General features: G+C 32.0%; 2 protein-coding genes across 2 annotated transcripts; both read left to right on the plus strand.

The window, feature by feature from the left end:
* Nucleotides 1–943: 943 nt before the first annotated feature.
* Nucleotides 944–5,361, plus strand: LOC110619439 (magnesium transporter MRS2-4). The gene is made up of 4 exons (XM_021762883.2): nt 944–1,538; nt 2,661–3,082; nt 4,374–4,655; nt 4,780–5,361. The coding sequence occupies exons 1-4, from the start codon at nt 1,172–1,174 to the stop codon at nt 5,056–5,058; spliced, it is 1,350 nt and encodes a 449-aa protein (XP_021618575.1). The 5' UTR covers nt 944–1,171; the 3' UTR covers nt 5,059–5,361.
* Nucleotides 5,362–8,177: 2,816 nt separating this feature from the next.
* Nucleotides 8,178–14,695, plus strand: LOC110619645 (uncharacterized protein At4g06598). Its single transcript, XM_021763170.2, has 5 exons — nt 8,178–8,350; nt 9,795–10,536; nt 11,353–11,428; nt 11,553–11,679; nt 14,007–14,695. The coding sequence occupies exons 2-5, from the start codon at nt 9,815–9,817 to the stop codon at nt 14,210–14,212; spliced, it is 1,131 nt and encodes a 376-aa protein (XP_021618862.1). The 5' UTR covers nt 8,178–8,350; nt 9,795–9,814; the 3' UTR covers nt 14,213–14,695.
* Nucleotides 14,696–15,201: the final 506 nt, after the last annotated feature.

Genomic DNA, 15,201 nt, shown 5'->3' on the forward strand with positions numbered 1-15,201 from the left:
TATTTAATGCTTAAGTCACTAAAAGGATTTAAGAAATATTTTTTTATTAATTATTATAATTTTATTCATTTTTAAATAAAATTATTTAATAATATATAAATTAATTATTATAATTTTATTTAATTTTCAAATAATCTTTTAAGATATTTTTTAATTTTTAATAAAATTTAATGTATTTAAGATAAATATAATTAGAGAATTTAAAAAAAATATTTTTTAATATGTATAAAAAATTGAATGGATAAAAAGAATGAAACAGAGAGAAAGTATTTTATTTCGATAAAAAGTATTTTATTTAATTTTTTCCCCATATTTTCCTGGTTTAATTGTCTTATTATTATTATTTTTTAATTAATTTATTTTTTTAATATTGAGGGTTAATTAAATTAAATAGAAATTAAAATTTAATTTTATAGTATGATAAATTTAATTATTTAATTTTTATATATTTAAAATATATTAAATAATCTTTTATTTTAAAAACTCAATTAATAAATCTCTCTCGTTAAAATTTAATATCGTTATTATTAATTTATATAATATTTATAATTTAATAATATGAGATATTTTTAAATAAAATTTTAAAATTATAATATTATTTAAATCATATTTGTGGATATTAATAATTTAAATAGTTTTTAACTGTTTTATTAGTTTATAATTATTTTATAATATTTAATTAAATGTGAAAAATATAAATTTTCATAATTTATTTTTTAATCTTTAAATTTTAATATTTTAATAAAATTATTATTTTCATAATTATTCATTATAATTTTAATAAAATTAAATTTTAAAAATTAAAATATTGAGTTTTAATAATAAAGAAATGAATCTGGTCTATCTTTAAAATATAAAAATTAATTTATCAGTTTCGGCATACATCAGGAGGACTATATAGTAATTTTATTAAATTAATTATTATAATATGAGGAAGAGGGAAGGAATCTCACAAAAAGAAGGCATTTATGGCAGAGGAGCAAGCAGGAGGAGAGGAAGAAGAAGAAGAAGAAGCAGAAGAAGAAGTGGAAGACGCCCCATCAGTCCGCCACCAGTACCACCGCTTACGCCACCCTTCTCCATGGCTCCGTAATCCCACAACCCTAAACCACACACCAGAAATTCTATACAAACACCTTTATACAATTTCTGTAAAAATCAAATTCGGAGAATGGGAAGGGGGTCCTCTATTTTCTCTAAGAGCTCCAGGCGTCGCCTGAAGAAGAAGTCGGGGCCTCCGTCTCCACCTGTGCTGACCCCTCCTCCTCCTCCACCGTTGAGGGCAGTATCATCGCCGCAGCAATTGACTGATGGGAGTAATAATAATAATAATAATAACAATAATAGTTTAATTGCGGGGACCGGGGCGAAGACGAAGAAGAAGGCCGTAGGGGCGAGGCTGTGGATGAGGTTTGATAGGTTTGGGATTTCGGAGCTGATGGAATGTGACAAAAGCACAATCATTAAGCGTGTGGCAATACCTGCTAGGGATTTGAGGATTCTTGGCCCTGTCTTTTCCCATTCGTCCAATATTCTTGGTAATTTGATCGTGTAGATTTCGTATGATTTTTGCTTGGAGTTATCAATTATTATTTCTTATTCATGGGTGTTGCGAAATTGTGGTAAGAATAAAGAGTTATGGTTTGATATTAGGCCTGTGAAGGGACAATATTTTCTAAAACATTTTGCTAAACTGATCAAAGTAATCGTTAAAGAGCAAGCATACTGGCCTGTTAATGGAACATATACATTAATGAAATTGAATGTTTGATTAGATTTCGCTTCCTAGATGATCTGTGGAAATTCTATTGAGTTTTGATATAGCTATTTCCTTTCTCCGTACATTTTCTAGTTTTAATAGTTTTATGTGGTCTAGAAGGTGATGGAATGGCTTATATTTTATAAATTTGCGAAATAAGCTGATTTCATACTCACTATGTGTCTGAACTAATAACTACAATTTATTTCCTTGAATGATTTGATTAATCACTTTGCATCATCTGGAATTTAACTTGTACGTGGTTTTAAAATATATTCTGCCTAGAAAATCAAAGGGTGCATTTGGGTTACTAATATTATTTATTTGACTGCTACATTTTCAACATTATGAGGTATTATCTCATTTACCAAATTTTGTTCAGGTTTTTGAGAAATGACACGATTTGTGTAGAAAAAGAAACCCATAAAAAAAAAGAAAGAAAAAAAGACCAAACATGGCACACGATGTTCACTATTTACTAATACTAATTTCTTCTAATTTCAAGTATGCTTTTTATATTTAGACCTACTAATGCTAGTCAATTTGACCCTTCTCTTGGTTACTATCATCTTTGCTTGTGTCTTTCATGTCTGACAAAATGACTTTTGGCTTAATGAAGGAGCTAGTGATTAGGCCAAAAAACAATTTTTTATAAAAAGTATTAAACATGACTTCATATTTCCTATTGTATATATTCACACCTTCAGTATGCCAAGATCTTTTACTTGCTTTTTTTTCCATTAATCACAAATTCAATACATTCTGATGTCTGTTATCTTGAATCAAAATTTGCATTTTGCTTTTTGTTGTTCAATATTAGTTTATCTTTTGGCATTATATATATGTGGTCAGTGATAATGGTGAAAAAAATGGATTCAGATTTTATCTTTACTCTTTGCAGCCAGGGAGAAAGCCATGGTTGTTAATCTAGAGTTTATAAGGGCCATAGTTACAGCTGAAGAAGTCCTGATTCTGGATCCTCTATGCCAAGAGGTTCTTCCATTTGTGGATCAGCTCAGGCAACAAATTCCTCTTAAAAGGTCAGTTAATACCCAGGAAGCAGGTCACACTGATACCCAAGATAATGAAGTGCATTCAACAGAAGCCGCTGAAGGTTTGCAGTGTGAGCTTCCATTTGAGTTTCAGGTTCTAGAAATCGCTTTAGAAGTTGTCTGCACATATTTGGACTCCAATGTGGCAGACCTAGAGCGAGATGCTTATCCTGTTCTGGATGAACTAGCCAGGAATGTTAGCACCAAGAATCTTGAACACGTTCGAAGTTTGAAAAGCAATCTCACACGTCTTCTTGCACGTGTGCAAAAGGTGGTGTGGATTAATTTTTCTCCGTTCTTATACCTGCCTGGATTTACCTAGTTGTTCAGTATGTCACTATTTATGCTGCAATCAAATGATGAAAATGAAACTTGATGTGCAAAAGAATGAAAATGTTTATGATGTCTGCCAGCCAACCCATCCATAAATATGAAGTGAAATAACCTATCATCTACATCTTCCTCTGAAATGCACCCAAAATCTCTTGCTTTGTCTAACAGTCATTGACGTCATCCATGATTTTTGGATTTTTTCTAGTTTGGGCGTCTAATTTATACATCTATTTAGCAGGAAGCTGCGGCTTGCATTTCTAGAAACAAACTGTGAAAAATACATAAAAGTTTATTGCTTATACTCTAACCTTCTATTGCCCATATTTGGTGTTTGTGGATTGATTCTGAAAATTGCCTGATCTAGCCTCTGAGTAAATATCTGTCTTAGTGAAAGCTTTGGTAGTTCCAATAGATAATTTTTTTTTCTCCATGTGTTGTATGTGGTTTGTGACCTGAGGATCTTGATCTTTGTCCAGACAGAATCTTCTTCTTTTGTTTCTTAGGGATTATCTGGGGATCATGCATGCAGTTGGCATTATTGCTATCTTGATAAATAAATAGTCCAAGCATGCGTACATCTTTTCACTTAGTTTTTGGGCATCTCAATGAATTACTAGTCCTGATGCAGAGATATGTTGTCATGATATAAATTAAGAAAGCCTTCGGTAGCAACATGTTGCCTTCTTTCACATATGTCAATTTTTGTAATTTTTTTCTCAGGAACTTAGAACCAAGAATGCAGGTGCTTAGGAACGCCTTTGGTAGTCCTATCTTGGACATAATGTTGGAAAGTGCCTATTTGAACTTGGCTATTGGCATGCAAGAACTGTTGATACATCTTAATAAGTTAATATTGCCATACATAACTAATTGAGCAATTACTTATTGCTACGTTTTGCTTTCTCCGCTGTATTTGTTTTAACATTTGAAAACTCATGCAAATGTCTTAAAACTTAACTAAGTCTGCTACACATTTTTTTTACCTTTTTGAAAAATCTTCAGGTTAGTACTTAAGTGGATTAGTATTTCTTAAATTATGCACATTTTTTTTATGTAAAATTATGATTTACTATATGATGCTTTGGAGAGATGCAGCTTGCTATGAAAGTGTTAAATTTATTTAAGTGGAAAAACAAGAATTCGTGGGGTGTAATGGCTGAGACTGCTGAACAAGCTTTACTATTATTGTTGTTGTAGTTTACTAAGAACTTATATGTGTTCAATCTCAGGTGAGGGATGAAATTGAACATCTATTAGATGATAATGAAGATATGGCAGATTTATATTTGACGAGGAAGTGGGTCCAGAATCAGCAATCTGAGGCTTTATTGGGAACTGCAGCTTCAAATAGCATTATCACTTTTGCCCCTCCTCTCCGCCGACTTAGTTCTAGTCACAGTGCAAGTTTGGTGACTGGCAGCATTTTGGGTGAAAATGATGTGGAGGACTTGGAGATGTTGCTTGAAGCATATTTTATGCAGTTGGATGGAACACGTAATAAGATCTTGTCTGTAAGTATTTTGGCTATTATTTACAGTGTGGAATTATTAAATTCAGTTACTGTAATTACTTAGTTGATATCATTTAAGGTAACTGGAATATATATTTCTTTTTATTGCTTTATTGAACATACAGGTTCGTGAATATATTGATGACACAGAAGACTATGTCAACATCCAACTTGACCAGCAGCGAAATGAGCTCATTCAACTTCAGCTTACATTAACTATTGCATCATTTGCAATAACAATGGATACCTTAGTAGCATCGTTCTTTGGCATGAATATCCCCTGTCGATTGTATGAAATACAAGGGATATTTGGGTACTTTGTTGGGGCTACTTCTGCAGCATGTTTCTTACTTTTCCTGCTGGTTCTAGGATATGCTAGATGGAAGAAATTGCTTGGTTCATAAGTCCAGCTCATTTTCAACAATATCATGCGCCACATATTTGGGATTCATACAAGAATTTGCTTATTAGTGCTGGCAAATGATAAAATCTTCTGAAGTGTATACTTAGGAGATGGTGCCTCCAAGCTGTATCAAATGCTCTCTCTCTCTCTCTCTCTCTCTCTCTCTTGATGAAATGCATTGAAAAATCAAAAATAGGATTTCAGGAAAGTGAAACCTGTAGATTTTTGTTTTCAATTTGTTTCTCATATGATACTCAACATTAATGCTGTGATTAATAAATATACCATCTCATGTTGAAATTTCTTTTCTGGTTGAGGTTAATTATTCTTTGGATGGATTGATGGAATTGAGATGTTAGATTTTACTCTAATTAAGCACTGTGGTATAGGCAGCAAGACGTTTATGAGTGGCATACATGCTTAGCATAAATTTGAAGATGTGCAGGTGTTGCAGGCTAGGATGGATACATGGTTCTGTGCATGTTATAGACATTTTTGGAGCTATTTGACTATCAGATTCTATTTTTGTAGCATAAACTAGTAAGGATACTCCGAGTCTGCTGCTGTAGATTGGAAGAGAGAAGATCAAATATATGCACCAGAGTAGTGTAGAGAGAGACGATGAAGATCTTAGATTCTTAAGGAAAGAGGAAGGGCTGGACTTGGGCAAACTTAAAAGAGCTGTGAGGGTATTGTTTCTCTGACTCTATCTTAAGCCACCTCCATTTTGTCCTGAGCCATAATAATTAAAAAATCAAAAAAATCAATAAATTGATGTTCATGGTTTTTAATTTAAATTAGAGATCAATAAATTTAACTTAAAAATCATAATTTGATATTCTTAATTTTTGGTAAAATTAAGAAATTTAGTCTAAAAATTTTGATTTTGAGGTTAAAGTAAGCTTAAATTGAAAATTTTGTATTAATTTAGAAAAAACATTTAAAAAATGGACCAAATTGAACATTCCTAATAAGTATATGGTGAAATTGAACATTTAGCATAATAATAATTATTAAGTATTTGTGGGAGTTGGTTGGCTTATTCCACTTATTTATTGATTATAATTTTTTAAACAGCTTGCTCACACTTTAAGTCTAATTAAGTCACCCTTTCCTCAACTTGGGATTAAGATAATCCAATCATTTTCCCTTCTAATCTCAAAAGAACTCTAAGAAAAAGAAATCCCACCTTGTCCTAATTTGTATGGTAGCCAACAATAATGATATTATTAAGATGATAATTACCCATTAATTATCTTTGTTAGTGTGGGTTGTTGAGGTGATTAACTCATTCATTATAAGTAGAGCCAATAATATTTGGTTTAAATCGAAAAAATCAAGAACATTTAGTTTATTTTTTTATTCATTTCAGTTTGGTTTAGTTTTTAATTTAAAAAATTTTGATTATTTCGATTCGGTTCGATTTTGATCCGAAAAAATTAAAAAAATTAAAATAATCAAATTGAACTGATTAGTGATAATAATATATTATTTTTAATAATATACAGATGATATTATATCAAAAGTTAAAATATTTTAATTTAATATCAAAAGTTAAAATATTTTAATTAAATTTTAAAATATTAAAAATAAAGTGTAAAAGATAAAAAAAATATTTAAAATTCGAATCAATCAAATTGAATTGAATTAAATCGGATCGATTTGATTTAATTCAGTTTCTAATTAAAATAAGCTTGATTCAACTTTTATAAATATTAAAATTTCTTTTTTTAATTTATTTAGTTGAGTTCAATTTTAAATTCAATACCAAATCCTGATTCTAAATAAAACTACTTTTTATATTATAATTCACTTAAAATAGAAAATGCTCATGTTTTTAAAATAATTATTTAATACTTTTGATTGAAATATATTCATTGTATTATTTATTAGTTTCTATTTCCTTAATTAATTATTAATTATTGTATTTTTTAATTAATAAAAATGAAAATATTAAATAAATATTTTTTGAAAAAATGACTGTTATTAGCATTTGTGATATCTATTTGGACAAGTGAGAACCATCCAAATCCAATCCTTATTGACAACTAAGCTGCCCAATACCTCATTGGTCCTTTATATTTAGCAATTTACAATAAGTGAAAAGCTTGTACTTATGCATAGGGACCACTATTTTATCAACCCAAAATTATTTTCCCCTCATATCTTTCTCACATTTTATTTTATTTTTTTATTAAATGTTTTTCTATATCTAAAATTTCAAAACTTTACCTTTTCTCATGATTATAATTTTATTTTTTTTAATTTTGAAAGATGAGACCCATTCTTTCAATTTTGTTATAATTATAATTAAACATTTAAATAATAATCTTTAAAAAATATAAATTTTTGAATTTTTATCATCCAATAGAATTTTTTTTATTGACCTAATAAACTATGCAGTGAAATAATTGTCTTTTTTATTGTAAATTTTAATTTTTTTTGCTGTTTCGATTATAATCAAGTCACATCGATATCAAAAGGGGATTTATTTTTAATATTTAAATATTTTGACAGATACTATAATTGAACTGTATTGTCTAAATTTATTTTTTTAAGACTAAATTTTATATTTTTACAATATCTTTTATAGTCTTATTATTTTAATAGTCTTAAAATATATATATATATATATATATTTTAAATTTTATTCAATGGAGAGAAATTATCATATTCCATTTAATTAGTTTATTTACTGTCAATTTAAAATTAATAATTTAATGTAATTTTTTTTCATAGTTTTTTTATTTAAAATGAAATAAAATTTAATTTTTTAATTTAATATAAAATGAAATTTTGTATGATTTTATAAAAATTTATTTAAATTATTTTATTACAAAATAAATTATATCAAATAAATAATTTAATTACCCGCAAAAAAAAAAATTCACTCTACAGAAAAGGATGATTTGTTCTGTTTAAGATTTTTCAATATATTAAAAAGTTAAAAGGCTAAATTTTTTTTAACTGAAAATAACATTATATACTTGAGAGAGGGGTATATGTGAAAATAATGAGTTTTACAGGGGTTGAAAGAGTAAGAAAGCAAAACTGGAAGCAATGAACTAAAAACAAAAGAATATGATTTTTATATCTTTTTTAATTAAATTTTCATTCCAGTCCTTTTTCAACCCATAGTCTTCAACCAGAAGAAAGAGAGAGAGAGAGAGAAGCAGAGACAGTGAAGGGGCGTCGTTAACCTAAGAAAGAGTGACAGATAGCAGAAAGTATCCTCTCGATTCTTCTCCTTTTATAATTATATTTCGAGATCTCAATTCCTCAATCAATAAAAGGTACAAACTTTTATATCTTTCTAAGCAAAAACATCTTTTTTTTTTGTTCCAAAACGAATCTGTTCCAGTTTCTGCTTCTAATTTGTTAACATAAGCTTAGATTCTAATTTTGTTAAGCTCTTTTATCGTGCATTGCTATGTTTTGTTTAGCTTATTGACTAATTTATTTTTTAAATTTGTACTCATCTCTCGTTTGTTTTGGATAATACATCTCTTTTTACGTCTGATTTTGGACAGTTTGAATTTTACTATCTTGTTTGTTTGCTGGGAAATGTGGGAAATAGTCGAAATTGCAAATTTGAATTGTGGGTTTCTTCCTTTCTTTCTTAATACTTCCTCAATTTTTTCTCCTTCTGGGCCTGGATAATATCAGCATACACTCAACTGAATTTACTTTCTTCTCTAGCTTGCGTTTTTGTTAGTAGCTTAAGGTTTGTGAGACCCTAGAGTACATGTGCTTTACTTTTTCTCTGATTTCTTTTCTCCTGTTGGATTAGAGACTTGGCGTTTTCCATATCTGTTAAGATTATGCTCAAACTTCTGGTAGGTGTTGTTAATTTGGTTCTATAGGACAGTGCTTGGATCCAACTCTTACTTGACTGAAAATTTTCATAGAATTATTGGATGAGCGTTGTGAAAGGTTCTGAAAAAAAAAAAAAAAAGAATCCATAGATTGCAGTTTGTGAGAGAAATTAGATGGAATAACCACTTTGGACCTTTTTTGGTTTGATTATTGGAAAAATTAAATTTGTGAGTGGATATTGGGAAACCCACTACAGTTTCCAGGTCATCAAAAGTGGAAAAAGACATACACACACAACCCTAATCACTTCTAAAACTTAGTGTCTACATAATATTATTTATGTTGATTTAATAATTTGTTTTGCTCAACATTAGGTAGGCAGCACATGGGTTACTAACATTGCAGGTTCACTAACGTCTAGTGAATGACCTTGTGAGGAAAGTGCAGAATTACTTAAATCCCATAGATAATCAGTAGTGAATCTATACCATAGCAATTTTTTAAGTCCTCTTTTATGAGCAAATATAGAATGGATATGCTTAAATAGGTCCTGCGTGTTCTTTGTTTCTGTAGGTGTTGATTTGGCTTGTTATTACTCACATTTCTACCTTTAAAATACCGAGATAATCAGAACTTAGGTGGACAAATCTCATGCTATTTTGTGTTTGTTATTGGACTTTAATCGCATGGAGACAAATTTTCAGATAATATTGTCAAGTTGTAAGAGTACTGATTTGGAAAATTTAAATTTTTTTTTTGATAATTATTCAGATCCTTTCTATGAAATGCTCTCGTTGATGCCCCTTTAATGTTTTGAAATGAAGATATACTGATAAAGATAGTAATTCCATCATTCAGATTGCCTCATTTTCTCAATAACCCTCTTTTCTTTTGTTATTTTCTTGTTATTTTCTTTGGCAGGAAGTGGTTCTCTTTCAGCCATGGCAAATTCGAAGGGGTCTTCAAATATGAGAAGTTATATGTACTCTGGAAAGCATGCATTACTGCCTCCAAAAATTCCTTTTCCTAGTGTTACCCCATCATATCTTGATTATATGCCCAGTGGTGTAATTGGATCAAAAGCTGTTCAAAGGCCTAGAGAGGGAAACAGTCATCACCAGCGAACATCCTCTGAGACACTTCTCCTAGAGGAGCAACCTTCCTGGCTTGATGATCTCCTTAATGAGCCAGAGACACCTGTTCGTAGAGGAGGTCATCGGCGTTCATCCAGCGACTCCTTTGCATATGTAGATGTAGCTAATGCTTCTAACATAGACAATGCTGCACAGGATGAGTATAGATACAAAAATATGATGTCAAAACCTTCTTGGGGATCCCAAGACTTTGATTATCACAATGATGCTCGTCAAAACTTTCTCTATGCTGACGTTAACATGAAAAAACAAAAAAATAGGTCTTGGGATTCATCCTTGAATGCTGCAACCTCTCCAAGTGGACTTCCTTCTGCAAGGGAGAATGCTGTTTCACAGAGCTTGGGGTCATCATGTACTCCACAGGAAGCAGATGGTGTCCCAACTTCTTTGAATGAAAAGCAAGATTCAGCTGAATCTGGTTCCAATGATTCAAAAAAATCATCTGAAAGAAAGGATGGTTCTCATGCTAGGTCTTCAGCATTAGAGACTGATACAAAACGTGCTAAACAGTATGAACTTTATAGAATTTTTTTTTTCCTGAAATTTCCTGTATCTTTTTCTTATCTTGGTATATTACTTTTATATATCGTATGGGTCAAGGCACATGATTGCTGCATTAATGTCTTCTCATCCTTAGACAGATGTTTGATGCACCTTCATTCTTAGAAGGGAATTTATTATTTAGTTCCTATGCTATGGAAAAACTCATTAGTTGCTATGTGATTTTGAAAAACTCATTTGCTGATCCTTCAGTTTTGTAAAAAGTTTACAATTAGTTCCTTTGTATTCAGAGCATTTTAGACTTTTTTGTAATATTTAACGGATAAAATTAATGAATAAATTAATTAGTAAATTTTTTAAAATGTCAGAGGCGTTTAATGTATTTTCTAAAATTAAGGGACTGAGGAGTTTCCTAATACAACAAGCACCAAATAGTAATTTTCCGTTATTGGAATATCATAGAGTTGCATGCCAGTTTTGAGTCTTGACCTATGTGATAAGCTATGATTTAAATCATTCAAGCATGAGCGGGAATAACTGATGTTTCCAAGAGAAAATATGAACTCCTATCCTATATAAGATTTCTGTATTTTTGTTAAGCATACATGTCTACCTTAAGGTTTGGGCTTGTCCTATAACTTTAATTTGTTCTCTTCAATCTTTTTTGAACATCCTCTTACTCATATGTGGTAGTTACTTTAGAAATTTGTTTCGTAAGAAGATAGTCTAATACACAAATATGTAAAATTGAAAAGTTGTGTATGATGTGGAATAAAGTGGTCAGTGATATATGATGCTAAAACTTAAACCGCTATCTAATGTAGACAATTTGCTCAACGTTCCCGGGTTCGGAAACTTCAGTACATTGCTGAGCTGGAAAGGAATGTACAAGCTTTACAGGCAAGTATTTGTGATCTATAAAAGCTAAATATGGTTGTGGTTTTAGAGTTTAATTTAAAAAAATTATGTAATATGCAACGCTTGGACCAGTTTAATTTTCTAATTTCTATCTTGTACTCCACAGGCAGAAGGATCTGAAGTTTCAGCTCAGGTTGAATTTCTCAACCAGCAAAATCTTATTCTAAGCATGGAGAATAAAGCTCTCAAGCAACGTTTGGAAAGTTTAGCTCAGGAGCAGCTTATCAAATACGGTGAGTTTAGTTCTCAATTTCTTCTTGTTTAGGTGTTGAAAATATTATTTTATTGCCCTTCACTTTTTACTTGGAAACTCAGATGTGATTCACTCAAACAGTAGTTTCATTGCGAGAAGCTTATTTGAGTAGAATATGTGGTATGTTTTTAGCTGATCTTGTTTGTCATTTGTAATTATTAATGTGGATTTGGTGTCTAGCGGAGCAGAATGGCGATGGAGGACCCGTAAAGCTTATCCTAATTAATTTGGGATCAAGGTTTAGTTGTTTTTCTAAGAAAAAGAAAAAGCTTACTTATTGTTGTTGTTTGTCATTTGACTCAAAAAATTCCAAAAGGCCTTCATTTTCCGACTCAGTCACCCTAAATATCACTAGAAATTTTGTTAACAGAATTTGGGAAGGAATAATATATATATTTTTTGCCACTTCATGTCCACTCTTCATCCACCAAAACCATGTTCAACATAACTGTGGTACAACTGCTTGTGGTACAACTGCAAAGGAAGTGGGAAGATTTTGAGGCAAGAGGGCATGCTTCTAGTTGTGCCCTTACACAGTATTTGCCTAAGGATTCATGTCATTTGAAGAGAGAATGTTAAGAACTGCATCATCCAGTGTATGAAGAACTTGATATGTAGAAATAGAAAAAGTTTGGGAATGACCAGAGATGATCTGATGGAGATTGAATTATATCCATTTCCTTGGCATAGAGGAATAGAAATTGAAAGAAGAGGTCCATTAAAGTTTTACTTCTGGTGGTCCATAATAGGAGGTTGTCCCTGTGACTAAAATATTGGAAATAGGTTTCTTTTCTTCTTGTACAATTTTTTGGAAATTGTTACCATCTTGTGGGAAGGCTTTAATATTTTTTGGCTTGTTGGTATCATTAAAGAATTGCTTCTTGCTACTGAAATTATTGACAATTTGTTCCTTTTGTCAGATGATAGTGCCATTCTTTTTGGCAAATTAGTAATGGATAGGGTAAGGTTGATGTTAGTTCTAGTTCAAGAAAGTTGTTGTCAAATAACGTGGTCCAGTTTCTATGAAGTTGCATTGAGCCTTGCCTTACATAACTTGCAAGATTTGTAATGGAAGAGTAAACCAGTCCCGGTTTGACTCTTGTTTAATTTGCCTTGATTCGCTCATTAAGGGGCTTAGTTTCATTGCTTTTTCAGATTGAGAAGCAAAGCCTTTTGCCTCTTTATGTTTGAACTTATTCATACTCTTTAAGTTTACATGTGTGCATGTTTGACATGTGTGCATGTTTGACATGTGTTTCTGCATACACATACACGAGTGGACATTGTTGTTCTGCACTTCTAAGAATACTGAGGGTATGGGACAGAACAGACAGAACATTACAGTATGACACCTATATTTTCGTTGATTAAAATTACTAGAAGAAACTCATATTATGATTATTCTTTGCTGCAAATAATGAAGTAAACTGATGAAGTACTAAGCTATTGCTGCTTGTAATTAATTAGCTACAAATATCAAATAGGGGTATACATCAAGTCTTCGTTCTGATTATTTTGTTTAATTGGCATAGATTTTCCTGAGAGTATAGGGGGCTTTTCACTTACAGAAAATTGGAGTAATTTTTTGGAAAAAGTTTGCTAAGAAAAGTATAAAAGAGTTTCATATTTACATGTGGTAGTTTTCCAAATGCAGAGCCAGAAAACTAGTTGTTCAGTTTTCCACTATCTGAAAACAGTTTTAAGTTGTTTCTCCCTGTTTTGGTGGGGATCGGGGGAGGGGATTGGGTTCGGGAGTAGATGGGTACTGGCTAGTTAGGACATGTGGGTTTGTAATCTTATTCCACTTTTTGCTGGTCCCCATGAGGGCTAGAAAATGATTTTCTGCCTCCTGAAATCATTGTTTCCTCTTTGAAAGTGTTGTTCTTCTCGAACCTCTTAGTATAGTAAATAAAGCTATTAAAAGAAAAAGGCAAATCACTATGAGGAAATCTCACATCTGCCTAATGCCTATCCTTGAATCTGTTCACAGGCTTGGGAACCTTTCTAGCCCAGCCTGAATAAAAGCCTTGCTCTAGCTAGAGTCCTTGAATCGAGGCCCAGCCCAGTCGAAAGGTGGATCAGGCTTGAGATTGCTATATGTTTATGGCTTGACCCAACCAGGATTGCCTGATTGAATAAAATATATTAGATATTTATTGTGTTGACTAGGCCAGTCTATTGCTGAAATTTAGGCCTGATTGGATCCTGCACAATGAACAGTTCATCATCATTCATAAATGGATTTTGCTTTTGTTTTTGCTTTTTGGGTTATTTCATGGATGCTAAACTTTTAGAGGACGTTTTCAGTGGAACATGAAGTTTTGGAGAGAGAAATTGGAAGGCTACGAACCTTGTATCAGCAACAGCAGCAACCACAGCCACAGCAGCAACCATCTTCCAGCCATCGCCGAACTAACAGCAGGGACATTGAATCCCAGTTTGCAAATCTTTCCCTGAAATATAAGGATGCTAATTCTGGCCGAGATCCTGTGACAGGTCCACTCCGCACTTAGATAAATGCATTAACCAGAGATTTGTTGTGCCACCATTTTACCTTGGGCTGCCACATTAACCATCATTATTTTCTCCTCGAGTGGGGTAAAGCCGAGTTGCTCCAGTCTTCATCCCATCTCTCTGCCTGATTTGCACAAATTGTTTTTCCACTGTTTCTTGCCCCTTTTCATTTGATAATTAATATCCTCATGCGCACCTGGTAGTCGTTGCTGAAAATCACAAATTCATGCAAGCCGACTCACAGGAGGTGGTAACTTGTGGGGTTCCATATTTTGGGCCCCTTCTGTATGTTCAGGTGATTATAATTCAGGAAATTTGTGTGCTCCACTTCTGATCTGGTCCATTTGAAGTATCCACTTTGTGGAGTGAAATGTAGTTAAAGGATATGTAGGGCCTGTTGGATATGCATACTTTGTAATGACAATATTCAAAGGAAATGCTTTCTTGTAAAATCTCTTCAATGAAGTTCATGTCTTCCTTCATATTTTGTTTAAAGGATGAGGAAAGTTTTGAGTCCTTATTTTTGTGGTAGGAAAAGAAACTTGTGATGCAGCTTCTGGCATTTGATTTATGGAATTTCCCTCTTCCTGGGGTTTAGAAAGAGGATAATTGAACTCTTGAGCTACTATTGTTTGATGTTTTTTCACAGGCCATCTCATTTAAACTCTTGCCAATGCTTCACTGAGCCAATAAACTTTAGGACGAGGGCACCTGAGAAAGGTTACTCAAGGTTACTCTTCCAATTTAATTTTGTTAGTGCAAGGCCCAGCTGCCAAGAGCTCGTAAGCTTTGTTATACTCTTGATAGCATTACTTAATTTCGAAATGAAATATATCAGCAAAATGCAACTGCTCTCTTCCATGAAATTCAACTGTAAATAGGTTTGACATATTGTATAATATTCTGCATGAATTGGAGAGTTGCTTAACCGTAATTTTGATCGCTTAATCCAGCAGGCTTGGTCTTTCAACCCTTATTCTCTTGAACT

Source organism: Manihot esculenta, chromosome 7, assembly GCF_001659605.2.
Source record: "Manihot esculenta cultivar AM560-2 chromosome 7, M.esculenta_v8, whole genome shotgun sequence".
Taxonomy (NCBI): domain Eukaryota; kingdom Viridiplantae; phylum Streptophyta; class Magnoliopsida; order Malpighiales; family Euphorbiaceae; genus Manihot; species Manihot esculenta.